At 35.4% G+C, this 15,239-nt stretch overlaps 1 protein-coding gene across 1 annotated transcript; it reads left to right on the top strand.

Annotated features, from left to right (window-relative positions):
* Nucleotides 1-11,604: 11,604 nt before the first annotated feature.
* LOC145114431 (ethylene-response factor C3-like) lies at nt 11,605-12,471 on the top strand. Its single transcript, XM_079050442.1, has one exon. The coding sequence runs from the start codon at nt 11,620-11,622 to the stop codon at nt 12,289-12,291; it is 672 nt and encodes a 223-aa protein (XP_078906568.1). The 5' UTR covers nt 11,605-11,619; the 3' UTR covers nt 12,292-12,471.
* Nucleotides 12,472-15,239: the final 2,768 nt, after the last annotated feature.

Here is a 15,239-nt window from a genome sequence, read left to right as displayed (position 1 = left end):
TGAAAAGTTGTTTTGCTATAATTAAGGGAGAGGATTTTATACTTCATTCCAATTCTACAAGCTTAGATTGAGATTTTAATCAACTTTAGTCGAGGATATATATGAATGTTATGATGGAATGGTTCAACATAAGGAAATTCTATATATGTGGCGTTCTCAAAATTTGATTATGATTATGACATCCCTCTTCATAGTTCGAATTGCGAGAACATGGCAAATAAAGTTTTTATAGCATGAATCGTGTCCCATATGCTTCGGGTATAGGATCGATTACATCCATTCTAAATTTTCCAAATGCTTAGGGCATTAAGAGGGAAAAATGAATAGAAACCGGATACGACTAAAATGATTAAGCAATTGTCGAGGACAATCTGAGGTTACCAAAGATTGATTGCTCGTAGACAATTGGAAGTATAGTGTAAACTTTGGAAAGGACCATATTGACATATTCTGAAAAGAGGCAAATCTTTTTCAGAAGTGATAGTCAAAATAGTAATATGCAAATGTTTCCATAGGTGGAAGTTATTCTCTGAATCTGTGTAAGATTAGAAAACTTAATGCAAAGAAGGATGTTCAAAGGAATGTACTTTGAATATGAGACTTCGTTTCCATGGAATTGATCTCCATTGGAATACTTTGTAATATCTGTTGCCAAGTCTTTGTGACTTTTGTGCATAGTCATTACAAGAGAATCATTACATATAAGTTTAGAATCTAACAGATTACAGTAAATGGAAAGAGTTTGGTATTCTTACATTTACAAAAGGGATTCGGATTGTGAAATGAGCATCATTGGAGTCGTGTTCAATTGATCTATTTCACAAAAGAAAGGACCATAGGTAAACATAGTGTGCATGCTTGGAGCATGGCATGGCTATTGTTTTAATTCAAGTACTAAGTTGATAATTTGAAACATTACATGAATAATGAGTAATCAATATGGTGCTTAGATAAAAGGGGTTTTATTTACACTCAAGTGTTGGGGCCATATAGGATTAGTATTATTCTTGTGTTTCACTTTGCATGTTTTGACTTCCCGAATAACTAGGTTGTTCAAACCGTCCACAGTCAATCATACTTTGGAAGTAGGTATTGAGGCAAGACTGTCATGAATGGGTCTGTAGTTTGTCTAGGTGGCTATGCTTAGCTGCAGTGTTCATGAGTGCTCCTGGAATAAGATTCGAGTATTGGATTAAACCCACGCTCATTTCAATCACTTCATGGATTTTATCACGAGTGAATCATGAGACGATAATATCTTATATTCTTCAAACCTAGAGATGTGAGTTGTTGACTATGAGTTGGTTATACATTGATTGTACGAAAACGCATCAGTAACTTGATGTTATAAAACGTGCCTTTGTGTATGATTCAACAAGTAGTTAGTACAAGCATATGAGTCGAAGTTTATCCATTCCTTTTATCTCATAAGGATAAAAGCGATATCTGTGGGCCCCTCGATGATTTAGTGATGACACCCCTAAGTGCTTGGCCAAGCGTGGACTGATTTGATTTGTTCAATTAGTCAGCTGTCATAAATCGAAAATTGGGAAACAACAAATGGACGGAGAGAATGATTATAATCCATGTCTCAGTCCATATGATATCTAGAATGGAGGAATATATGATCACTTATCTAATGGACGCGTCATTGATTTGTTCAGAGTTCGACAGCGGCTTTAAGAGCTACGATTGCTAGTCGGGTTATGAAGTCGTACTTGCAATAATAGTTTTAGACTTATCCAAGTGGGAGACTGTTGGATTAGATGTCTAAGCCAATAACTATTATTGGTATGTACTTGACCCGAGAGTAGCATGGTCCATTTGGGTTGCATATCATCAGGACAATTTGTTAGGATGGACTCTTGAGAGAAAGTTATATATGATTTATTAATATATTATAAGTAATAATATATTAATATGAAATCATATGGTTTTAATTAGTATTGATCAAGAATTAATTTAGAATTGATTTAGTGATCAAAAAGAGACTAATTAATCTATGGGGACTAATTATGTTAATTGGTTATATTTATGTGTGTTGGGCTTATGATCCATGTTGGACCAATTTTATGTATGGATACATAAAGAGTTGGGCCACATGAACCATGGATCATAAGACCCATGAGTATGGATTTGGGTTATATCCATGACCCTAGAAATCCCACATATAAATACATACTTCATTGCCCATAATCGACACAAGTGTATTCTTGGAGTTCATGGTGGTTTTGGGTGCATGGAGATTCTCTCTCAAGTTCCTCCTTTGTCCATGATGTGTTGTGATTCCACTTGAGGCTTCCACACTATTGGGGCTAAGCTCTTAAGGCTAGATACATCAAGACTTCAATCTCCACCATAAGGTATGTTATCTTAACTAGATTCTTGTGTGGTATATGATAATTGTATGCTAGTTATAGGTTTAATACCTTGGAAACACCATTGCATGTATAATTAGTGAAAACATAGATCCAAGGTATTTAGGGTTGCGTAAACACCTTAGGAGTGTTAGAATGCTCAAAACCCAACAGTATGGACTACTCCAGACCATTTGAGCTGTTCTTTTGGGCATTTAGGAGTGTATGAAGTCATAAAAATCAGATATTGAGGGTTGAGGTTCACCCAAGCTTGAGTTGTTGGCCTTTTTATGTAGTTTTAGACCTAGGGTTTGGTATTGGGTCCTTTTTAGACATGCAAGTTAGTAAAGTTGTCAACTTTATGGTTTAAGACCTTATTTAGTAGTAGATCTGAGGTTTGGATGTTAAGGTCTTAAGGGATGAAGACCCTTGGTTAGCTTTTAGGACTTTAGATAGTACGTCAGGCGTACTCCTGAGTACGTTGCACGTACTGGGTCAGCAGCCTACTTCCAGGTCAACACACATATGTGGGGTGTACGTGTTGGGTACAGTCCCGCCTTTGCCTTCCCACGATCACCGATAAAACCCGAAAACATAAACAAATGGGTAAACACAAAGCTTAGTGAGTTCCTCCAAAATACCACACACACAACCATACAAACAAAAACATGCATACATGAGCCTTCAGCATGACTGAACCGCCTCACAGGCCTACAATCTATCTGGACCACCCTTAGAGCCTTCTACATAACTTTACCGCCTCACCGGGCCTTCAACCTATCTGGACCGCTCTCCGGGCCTTTGACCCGAGTGGATCAATTCGTAGGCCTTTAATTTATCCGGACCGCCCTAGGTATCTTGGCCTTCGGCACGAGATGGTACGACTCAACCCACTACCACCATATGTTGACATATAAACAATCAAGTTTCAAGTAGGCACATAATACAAACAAACATCAATAATACCACATACTACCTCCTACTAGTCCTCTCACAGTCAACTGTCCCGCTACCAACTATCCTCCATGAAATGCGTAACCATAAGTAACCAGAGGTGAGATAGCCACCCAAACAGATGATCCTACTCTAAAGCCACTACCAAATAAGGAACATGCAAGAAATCCAAGATCAAGATTTCTCAGGCTATCCTACATGACTACATACAACCCCTAGGGTACTCCACAAATGATAACCGCTATACCACTACTACAACATCTGATCATATAAGGATATATACACAGATCTAGCATATCACTATAGCACAACAGCATCCTATATACCAAGATACAAATCTAACAGATTGCCACAACATAACAACATCCTATATATCAGGATACATAACCTAGTGGGCCGACATTGGTGCCTTCGACCCACATGTACAATGAGGAAAACTCACCTGAATCGAAGAACTCTGAAACACTGCGATACGATCTTTTTTCTGTACTGCTTGCACCCACGAATCCACTAACACCAGAACCAGATAGAATCTTAATTAATATCTAAAATCCTCAAGTTTGACCCAAGGTCAAACTTGGTCAAAAGTCAACGATCAATGGAAGTCAACGAAAGTCAAAGTCCAAGGCTGTTGAGTACACCCAACAATCTCAACATACGCCCAACGTACTCAACGTACGCCCAGCGTACGCGACCTGGTCCCGCTCCTTCGTTAAGAACTTAATCCCTTAAGGTCTTTTGTCCAGAGCTTAGATCTAGACTCAAAGCATCGACTTAAGTCATAAAGTTTCCACCTTTATGACTTTCATGGCTAGAAAAGGTCCAATAGCTAAAACCCTAGCTTATTAATCCATTAAGACATCACAACTCTTGCATAGAAGGGATAGAGGGACCAAGATCACATTTTTATGGTTCCTAATAGCTCCATAATGGATTAAGTTTCCAACTTTACCCATTAAGATGGTCCAAACAACCAAGATCTAGTCTTTAAGTCTCAAATGGACCAAAAATGCATCTTTCTCAACTTAATCCATTAAGTCCAAGTCTCCAACCTTTAGATCTGAATCAATATATTGTTTAGATGGATAAAGTTTCCAACTTTATCCATAACAAGGTCACAAACTTTCAAGAACTAAACTTTATGCACTAAAGTAACCGAAAGCTCATAACACCCAAAACTAGCTAGATCTAACAAATGCATCATCAAGATTCAAGCTTTATACCTCTGGAAGAAAGATCAAGGTGAACAAGGTCTAGATCTACAAGCTCCAATGCAACCAACACTTCTCCAATGAGCTCCTTCTTCTCCAAGATGCACCAAGAACACTCCAAAGCACTCAAAAACACCTCATTTAGCTTACAAAGCTCAAATTAGAGTTAGGTTTCAAGGGAGGATGTTGGAGAGGTGGAGGTTGAGAATGGTAAGGGTTCGGGGGAGTTAAGGAGCTTAAATAGGGCTCAAAAACCCAAAATTAGGGTTTGGATTCTGATCGAGTACGCCTAACGTACTCCTGGTATGCCCAACATACCAGGTTAATCCTCCACGATCAGCCTTGCCTGGTACGCCCAGCGTACTCGGCTTAACCCAAAACCTTCCTAACTTCTAATAGTCATAACTTCTTCGTTCCAACTCCATTTTCGACGATCTTTATACCTACGGAAAGGTATTGAAGAGCCCCACACTATTATATAGATATCTTGGACTAAAAACTTCTCGAACAAAAATCCATATTTCATGCAAGACCCCGGCTTATGACTTACCCTTTTCTACCTTTCGTCCCAAAACACAATTCAAAGGTTAAGATCTCGCATCCATCATTGCCTCCATCCAATGGTCTAAACATTACCACCTTAAGGCACACAGCCTTTATACAATCGAATTTCGGCCCACGGCCCTGAAATAAGAAATGGCAGGAAACAAGATGTTACACCTAGACATGTTACACCTTGTTCCTATCATATTGTTGTTGGTTTCAATTTCTTTGGCGATTTATTGGTTTCAATTCCTTTGGTGATGTTTATGCTAAGAAATATAGTGATTCATTATGCTTAGATTCATGTTAGTCATCAAATGTTTTGGTAGTCATGGATGTGGTTGACGTGTTATAATGTAAATGTAACCTATCATCAAGTGTTTTCTAGTCATTAATGTGCTTGATGTGTTATAATATAAGTGTTTGTTTGTTATTGATAATTAAGATAAATCAATGTTAGTTATTGTTAATAATTGATAGTTAGAATAAATTAATGTTACTTATTGATTATTGTTAGTTGGATAAATCAATGGTAGTTATTGTTAGTTATTGATAGGTGGAATAAATCAATTAATAGATTGAAAATTTTTGTTCAATAAAGGATATATTAGTCAAGGTACAAAAATTAATGTGTGGTGGTGACTGTAGTTGTAGTTGGGCGGTACACGGTGTTGGTGGTGGCATACAATTTTCTTATTTTTAATAAAATTTTTAGAAATGGTCCCTGTACCATGGATGGTATATTAGTTGATATACAAAAAAAAAATAACCTTGGCTTTTAACAAAGTTAGTCATAAAGGCGGTTCTTGCAACAAATCTTAAGCTTAGGCATCATCTTTGCAATACATTTCTCATAAGGACCAAATGTGTTATATATTGCCAAGTATAAGGACAATCTATGTAACTTGTCTATAATTTTTTGTGTATTAAAAAAAGTTGCATGCTCAATTTACAGAATAATTTTCGCAAGGAACCTGCAATATTGTTAAAACAATGAGGTTTTTTGTTGGACAAAATGATGACATTTTTGCACGTCAAACGATAATTTATGAGTCAAGCTATAATTTACAGGTCAACTTATTTAATGGTTAAATCGGTATAATATTGCATGATAAATGATAATTTCATAGAAAAAACATTGATTTTGCAAGTTAACTTACCAAATTAATGGTTATTTCAGGGGAAATTTTCAGAAAAGTCTCAATATTTTGTAAGAACTTATGTTTTAGTCCCAAAAAAAATTTTGAACAAAAAAAACATAGGAAACCGGATAAATTGAACATGTCGGCCCTTACTTTTGGTGACCCTCATTTAAGCGGTATCAGTTACTGATTTGGCCAGGACTTGATGAGGTGGTTGGTGAGTCAATTAGTAAGGGTTGTCGAGGTTGTATTTAAAGACTATTAACCCCCGGTTCTTGCCCTAAAATCTCACCAGGAGGACCAATGTCGTCTTCATCATTTGTAGCAAGCCAAAGACCAATTCGTTTGAGAAGCAGGTGCTATTGTGGTGATCTTATAGGAGGATGGACTTCATGGACTCTTTTAAACACAAGAAGAAGGTTCATATGCTTCCCAAATTTCCAATACGAACTCAAAAATTGTATGTACTTTCATTGGGTCGATCATCCTCTAACTTGCCAATGGTATTCAAACCTCTTACAAGAATTTCACAACTATGTCAATTTGGAGAACCTTAGAATATTTGGAGAGTTTTTGGAATAAGAACCAATGAGGAACCCTGGGATATTTGGAGACTTTGTGGAACAACAACCTCCACAACAACAGGTGGAAGAAGTGGGCATTCAACATTGAAATCCTGGTGGAAGATGGAAACCAATGTTTTATGTGTTTGTGGTTTCTTTTGTGTTTTTTTAGTCACATTGAAGTCCTGGTAGGATATGCACAAAATGGAAAGTAGTTGTAAGGTGTTTTGGTTGTTATTGTTTTGGTTATGACTAAGGATTGTTAGGTTAGTATGATTTATGAATGGAAAATAGTTGTAATGTGTTTTGGCTGTGTTTGTTTTGGTTATGACTAAGGATTGTTACGTTAGTATGATTTATGAATCATGGTATGTGATCAAGGTGCAGTTATAATGTATCATCAAATAATGAAATGAAGTAAGAAGTTTATGTATGTATTTGAATTAGAAGTGTGTCCACTATAATCATGACTGGAATCAATAAAGAATGGAATGAACCATGACTTGAATCAATAGAGAATGGCATCAACCATGAATGGAATCAATAAGCAATGAAATCAACCATGACTGAAATCGTCTAACATTGAAATCATGTATGAAATCATCAATGTTTTGGTTGCAATCATACATTATTTATGCAAAATTGAAATCATTAAACATTGGAATCATGACTAATATTAACAATGGAACCATCCACTACCATGACTAATATTACCAATAGAATCATCCATTACCATGACTAATATTAACCAAAATGTAAGCATAATTAACTAAAATCAAGCAAAATCATCCAGAACATTTACCAATGGAATCATCCATTATAATGACTAATTTTAGCTAAAATATGACAAACATGTATTAATATTAACTAAACTATATGCAAGTTATTCCCTAGCCAAATTTTGTACAAAAGGGGCTAACAAAATTTACCCTTGGTTAAAGATTGTACATGTTTTAACAAATGAAGGGTTTAGGAACACCCTATTATAGACTAACTGTCTTTTGTGCTGTCATCCCTATCCCATCCTTGGTAACCATATGCTTCTTGAACATTAATTTTTTTATCCTCTCTGAAGGCTTCCTTTTTCTCACACTTCTCATAAACTGTGTTTCAGGGAATGGTTCTTCTTGGGTATCAACACCAATATCCTCAACTGTCACTTGTTAGGTATCATTACCAACATCCTTAACTGTCACTTCTTAGGTATCAACACCAACATATTATAATAAGCACAATATATACATTAAATGTCAAGATATAAACGTTAAATATGTCACTATATAAGATTTAAAACCATACCAAATACATGTCAATCGCCACAACTACTTCTTTGAACCCTCCATACTTATTCACCTCATCTTCAGTTAAACCAAGGCAATTCATGATATCTTCAAAACTGTAATGTGAGGCTCTCAATTTCAAGATGTGACTCTTTATTTCATCCTTATCAGCGCAAGAGTCTTCATTGTCCACATTTGCATGAGGGACTTCATTGTCAGCATTTGCATGAAGGGCTTCATTGTCCACACTTGCATGAGGGACTTCATTGTCCATTTTTTATGAGAGTCTTCAACCACATTTTCCTTAGGGATTATATCTCCCTACCACCAACTCTACCATATTTTCTGTCACCACCCATTCTACCACCTCTAGACCCTCTTCTAGTTCCTCACCAATTAAGCAAATCAGGTTCCAACCCAGACGTGACTATTGTTTTAGGTTGAGTTTTAGACACCAGTTTAGGATTCTTGCATGATTTTTTTATTATGTACCCTTTGTAGATAATTTTTACACTGGACAGTTGTACCCTTTCTTGACACCTATGAATACTTGTCTTCATTTTCAGATACATGTCTTCTTCTTTTCACATCTAGCCTTCCTGGAATCCTCCTTTCAATGAGTGAAAGAGGCTTGGTGTAACTTGTTTCTTCCCACAAGTTACTTCCATTAACTAGGAGTATATCCACATCATAAGTTACATTGTAATTATTCTTGTTGAACCAACTACTTATGAAGTTTACTAGATCTTGATTGGTGTACATAATAACCCCTTGTGCATGCACATAAGGTATTCCTAAAATTTCCTATAATCTACAAGTACATAAGTGGCCCTTCAAGTGAACTCCATAAGTTTGAAACCTATTCCTTACTTCATATGCATTCAAGCCACTTAGAACTATATACAAATTCCTGCAAACACATAAGATAGTACATAAAAAGAAAATATAAACATAGAACTACAAACTACTTGGAAATACTTACTTAATATCTTCACTAAATTCATTCATCATTTTTATTGCTGAAGGACAAACTTCACCACCCCAATTTTTAGCCTCTTGTTTCAGAATGTAAAACCTTTCCATCATGTAAAGCCTAAACTCTTCAAGCATAATGAGTGGAGGTTTATTTCTTGAATATATGATGATTGCATTAAAACACTCAGCAACCCCATTCTCTACAGCCTCACAAGTCAAGCCAGTAGAGAAATAAGCCATGCATCATTTACCTAGCCATGAGATGATCAAAAGTAGCATAACTAATTGCCTTGATCATTTCCATGTTAAAATTGAAATCCCCTTTTGTTGTAGATTTTGTAGCTGCCCAAAAATGTTTTTGAACTTCAATCCATTATAAACTTTTCTAAAATTGGCATAGATATGCATGACATATTGCATGTGCTCAATATAGGGTAGAATATCCTTACAAGATTCATGACTACCTTAACACATGAAAAAGTTAATTAGCAAGTACACAAACTAATGTAGTTAATTAGAAAGTAATCACAAATAAAAAGATAGTTACTTTACCTTGTGTTGATCGCTTATTACACACACAACCCTTCCAGCCTGTAATCCAAGGTCATCATTAACCAAATCAGGAACCATTTCCAGTTATTCTTGTTCTCTACTTCAACAACTGTTCAGGCTACAAGATACACCTAATTATTTGTATCCCTCCATATTTTGATTAACAGCTCACCCACGCCCTTCAAAAAAGAACCATCTAACCCTATTACCTTATGGAATCCCATTTTCAACCCTTCTCTGATTGCTTTAAAGCAAATGTAGGTTTTTTGAAATGTTGTGGTATTATCAGGGTTTATAATTACATAAATCTTAATTGTACTGTCTGGATTAGATCTCATCAACACATGTCCATAATCCCAAACTCTAGCATAGTGGTTACTCAATTTTCCATTAATTAATGACAATGACCTCGTCCTTGCTCTCTAACATTTTGAGCATGATATTTGGCAATGAAATCAACTTTGTACAATTACCTGCATCTCCTTTCATTTTAAGTTAGGTTTCCTGATCAACACCTTCACAAATTTCCTTGCTAACCTAATAGGATTCATAAGCTTTGAATTATTAAAATTCCTAACACATGTATGCATGTCTAAAAACTTTTTGACTTGGAAGGAACGTTCAGTACTCATCCAAGAGGACTTAACCATGAATGGGCACATCTCTAGATCACTGCAACATATTGCCACCAGTCTAACACTATCACACTTTTTGAAACGAATTTGATAACCCCTACTAATTGCATAGTTCATTAAACACAATTTCAGTTCATGTGTGTATTCATAACTTTCACCACACACTTGTTTCATTAAGTTCCATTTCACATTTGGGTTGTGGGCGGAATACTCGAAATCATCATCAGTATCTTCTTCATCCCTACCTTCCGCATACTATTTGTCCGATTTTTTTTTATTGTTTTGAGGTTAAGCACCATAATTTTCATCATCGTCCTCTTCATAGAGAAAATTTAGAAAATCGTCTTTGCATTGGGAAATTGGTTTCCTTTTTAGGTACTCATCAATCTCCACATCTATGGTATCCAAATCATGGATCTCTTCCATTTTCACCTAATTGTACGTCTTCAAAATGGGTAAAAACCCTAGTTTACTGAGAAGGGTGAAACGAGAGAGGAGGAGAGACTAAAATGTTAGGACATTTATAAATGAGACTTTGACTTTGATTCCACAGAAGCCACTTAAGGCCACAACAACAAGTGATACCGCTTAAATGAGGGTCACCGGGAGAAAAGGGTCGGCATGTTCAATTTATCTGCTTTCCTGAGTTTTTTTGTTTAATTTTTTTTGGGACTAAAACGTTAATTTTCCTAAAATATTAAGACTTTTCTGAAGATTTTATTATTATTTTAGAATCACTTTATTTTTTTGAAGAAAGTTTTAGTTTTTGGAAAATCTTAATATGACTAGTTTTGTTATTAATCTCTTTTAGTATTCAACATATTTTTCTGTATAATCTTGTACAATAAACAATAATGATTGTAATATTATTTTTTTATTTTTTATTTTTTAATTACATAATTAATAAAAAAAATATAAATACCAAGTATAATATATGTGCAAAATTAATAATATTATTTATAAAACATCTGAAATAGATAATAATAAATATTTACTTATTAGAATAAAAAACTTTGCATAAGCTTATAATTTAAAGTATATATTTAAAAAAATTAACTTATAACAATATAAATAATTTTTTTAATAGATTAACCATTCTAAAATAATTTAAACAAAAAAAAAAAAAAAAAAAAAAAAAACTGTCACATGTTTAACAACTTTTATAGCTCCAAATATATGCCACTTGGATGATGATCAATAAACAAAAAGATAAATTCAAGTTAAAATCTTAATGGAGAATTAGAATAAAAATTATTTTAACAAAAACTATACTTCAACAATTTTTTAAGGGTATTAAATAATACACCATATTTAATATTTTATTAAGCGAATCAACATGTTCCAATTCCAAGGGGTATAAAGACTAAGCAGGACTCTGTTTTCTTTGGTCCATCACAATTCACAGCCATGGCGGAAACTTCTTACTTTCAACATTTCCCGACTACCGATTACTCACCAGAATCATCCTACTCATGGGACGAGCTCCTCTTCCACCACAATTCACTCCCCTTCAATCTCAACGACACCGAAGACATGCTTCTTTTTGATATGCTGGCGGCCAACGGCGGCGCATCTATTGCTGATCAATCGTCGGAATCCAATTCCTCCAGCGCCGGCGTTGTCAAAGAAGAAGAAGTAACATCGGAGTCCAAACCAGATAAACCCCAGAAAGAAAAGTCATACAGAGGCGTGAGACGACGGCCATGGGGGAAGTTTGCGGCGGAGATAAGGGACTCCACTAGGCACGGTGTGCGGGTTTGGCTAGGAACGTTTGATAGCGCGGAGGCCGCCGCCATGGCGTATGATCAAGCCGCATTTTCCATGAGAGGGACGGCGGCGATTTTGAATTTTCCGGTGGACAGAGTGAAGGAATCATTACAAGAAATGAAATATGGGTTTGAAGAAGGGTGTTCGCCGGTAATGGCCCTCAAGAAACGTCACTCCCTGCGAAAAAAACCGGTGAGTAGAAAAATCAAACAAGTCGTTGAACAAAACACGGTGGTTTTTGAGGATTTGGGGGCAGATTATCTTGAACAACTATTAACTTCGTCGGAAAATAGCACGACGATTTCTTGGTAAATCCCGATCCGGCGTTTAAAGTTCAAGTGGTTGAGACTTTTCAAGATAGTAGAGATGTCCAGAACTTAAATCTTACACTTTAGGTATTGTTTATTGTTGTTTACTATATAATGAACACATGTATTTAAATGTGGCTTTATGGGCATTTTAAGGAAAATGCATACCCATAACATTAGTATTTTTTTTTTCTTTTTTGTTTTGTTGTATGAATTGGTCCCTCTTGTATCTTTTATCTCTTTGTAAATTCCAATTTTTTTTTTTGTGTTAACATCTATATTTGATTTGTTCCATGTGATTTTACGACCAAATGAAAATAATAAAAGAAACATCATGAAGAAATCCAAAAAGAGTTGTTGGATTTTACTTAAACGTTTATTGTAAGCATGTATGATGATTAAACGATATTATGTGAAATGTTAGTCCTAGTTTTACGCCATAGACAACAAAAGAGGGTCGTGAGCGATATGTTTGGAGGCTTAAATTAGAAAATTATTTATATGTGGCTGGGCTAAAAACACACCCTATTTTACCACATAGACACCATTTTTATTATTTAAAGTATTTTTATTGGTTGAAATTGCATTGTTTTCTGAAAAAAAATAGTTATAAATAGTTAATTATAGGTTGATTTTTGCTAAAGATGTTAATGAGGTTTAACAGTACCCCTTAATTTATGATTATGATGTTTTCTGTTGTTTTAAAAAGAATCCTATAGTGATTTAAGGTATAATCATCGGTAACGATGACTCCTTAATTTTTAACTGCTAATATTAAAACTTTACAGCTTATGCCGTCAAAGATCATGCTATTTAAAATAAAATAAAATATGTTTACAATTCGTCCGATTTATTGTTATATTTTTTTATTAAGAAAAATAACTAGAAAAAGACATACCTACTTGTCGTTCAATCTATGACTTACAAGAATCCTAGGACATGAAGATTTGGGTTGGTTGTGATATTCCCAAATAGCTCACGACTTTTTGGATAATGATACATAAGTGAAAATTTTAAAACTTCAGAAAGGGCGAAAATTGTACTTTCAAATAAATCATGGGTGTTTCATCTTTTGTGGAATGATCCCCCTTGTCTAAATTTAAAGATCATGTCCCCAAAAGGTTAACAACTTAAATAGAAGATTGTGGGAAAAAACAAGTAGTTTAAATAAAATGATCAACACTAATTTGATGATTTAATGTTATAAATTGTTGATATTTCATTATTTGAAAACTGTTTTATTCTATTTTATACATAGTTTTAAGAAGAAAAAAAAAATTCTAAGCATGTCAATTATCTAAAAGAAGTTTTTTAAAATAACCCCACTAATATACTCTTAGTAAATCGGTTTTATGATATAAAATATAACATTATAAAGCTTTATGATATAAAATGTAACACTATAAATGATAAATTATGTTTTAACTATTTTGTCATATTATGAAACGAGGTTTATCGACACATGTCTAAATAGAGTATTCATTGAATGTGGTTTATCTTTTTGGATGGATGAGGGCCATGTCAATAATTCCGTTATCCAAGTTGACATTGTTTTAGAGTTGAGCAAAAAGTAAACATCAAATTTATATAAAATGTTTGGTTATGTTTGATGGTCTAGTTTTTGGTGTATAAATGCTTAATATTTGGAAAGACAAAACTGCACAAATGGTCCCTGTGGTATGTCGAAAATTACCACTTTGGTCCAAAAAGTTTTGGAGTAGCACCACAGGTCCAAAATTTTCATTTTATTTCAAGTTTGCTCCAATTTGTTTTGAATTTTATTAAAATACCGATTTTGCCCTTTGTATTTTCTTTTTTTCAATTTTTTTATTATACAAAAAATACCCATTTCTCTGTGTGTGTGTGTGTGTGTGTGTGTATATATATATATATATATATATATATATATATATAACAAATTCAAAACACTTTATGAACAATACTTGCTACCACCATTATCCGCCATCATGACCACCTGTCCGCCACCACCACCTGTCAGAATATCAGAATACCACCAACACCACCGTTGGCCACCAGTCTCACGAACTACCACAGACATTTGATAAATTCAAATATAATTTTTCCAGGTCTAAAGAACAAAACATTTGTAACATCCCGTTTAAAATAGAATAATTAATGATAAAACTGGAACCCCGAGAAGTAATTTTATTATTATTTTATATTATGTTATTATTGTCCAAAATCAAATATTAATTAGTGGGGTGTTGGTTTCGGGGTGTCAAATGATATACTTTTGATTTTCGAGGGTTAAAGAGTAAATATCAGATTTATTCTGAGAAGGATTCTTGAAGCTAGGGTAGAAATGGTAATTTATGGATCTTAATTGAGAATAGTTTGTAGAGGAGGGGTTGTTTTGGAATTATTGGACTCATATTGAAAAGAATTATGGGAGCAAGGATCAAAGGGTAATTTTGGGACTTAATATGAAGGGAAATGGAGAAGGAGGGGTCGGTTTTGTCATTATGGGCCAAAGTTTGAATGGAGCCGGGTATATATCTTCATTTCCGTCACCCTCTAAACCCTAAACCTAGTTGATGCACCAGCTGCCACCCTTCCCTCACCCCACCTTCTTCCAGCCGTCACAACCCATCTTCCCCTCCTATATCCGGCGCCACCACCACTTCGCCTGTTATGACGAGCCGAGACCAACGACGAATCCTCCCTCACCGGAGAAATTGAAGACCACTGGGAGGGCTAGCGGACAATCCTCCTCCAGCCGCCGCTGCGCCGTCTTTGTGGAAGACGAAGTTGCCGACGTAAGTCAGACGGGAAGGCCGGAGGGGTCGGGGTTGCTGCTGTCGTGCGCCGAACTCGTCGAGGATGTCGCTGCCACTCGCGCTACTGCCGCCGTCGAACGCCATATTGCGGTTGCTGCCGATTTCCTGCCACCATCTACCACCGCTTGCCGCCTCCAGGTCGTTGATGGTTGGG

Source organism: Lactuca virosa, chromosome 5, assembly GCF_052849685.1.
Source record: "Lactuca virosa cultivar CGN04683 chromosome 5, Lactuca_virosa_CGN04683_v6, whole genome shotgun sequence".
Classification (NCBI taxonomy): Eukaryota; Viridiplantae; Streptophyta; class Magnoliopsida; order Asterales; family Asteraceae; genus Lactuca; species Lactuca virosa.
This window is presented reverse-complemented; position numbering and strand designations above follow the sequence as displayed.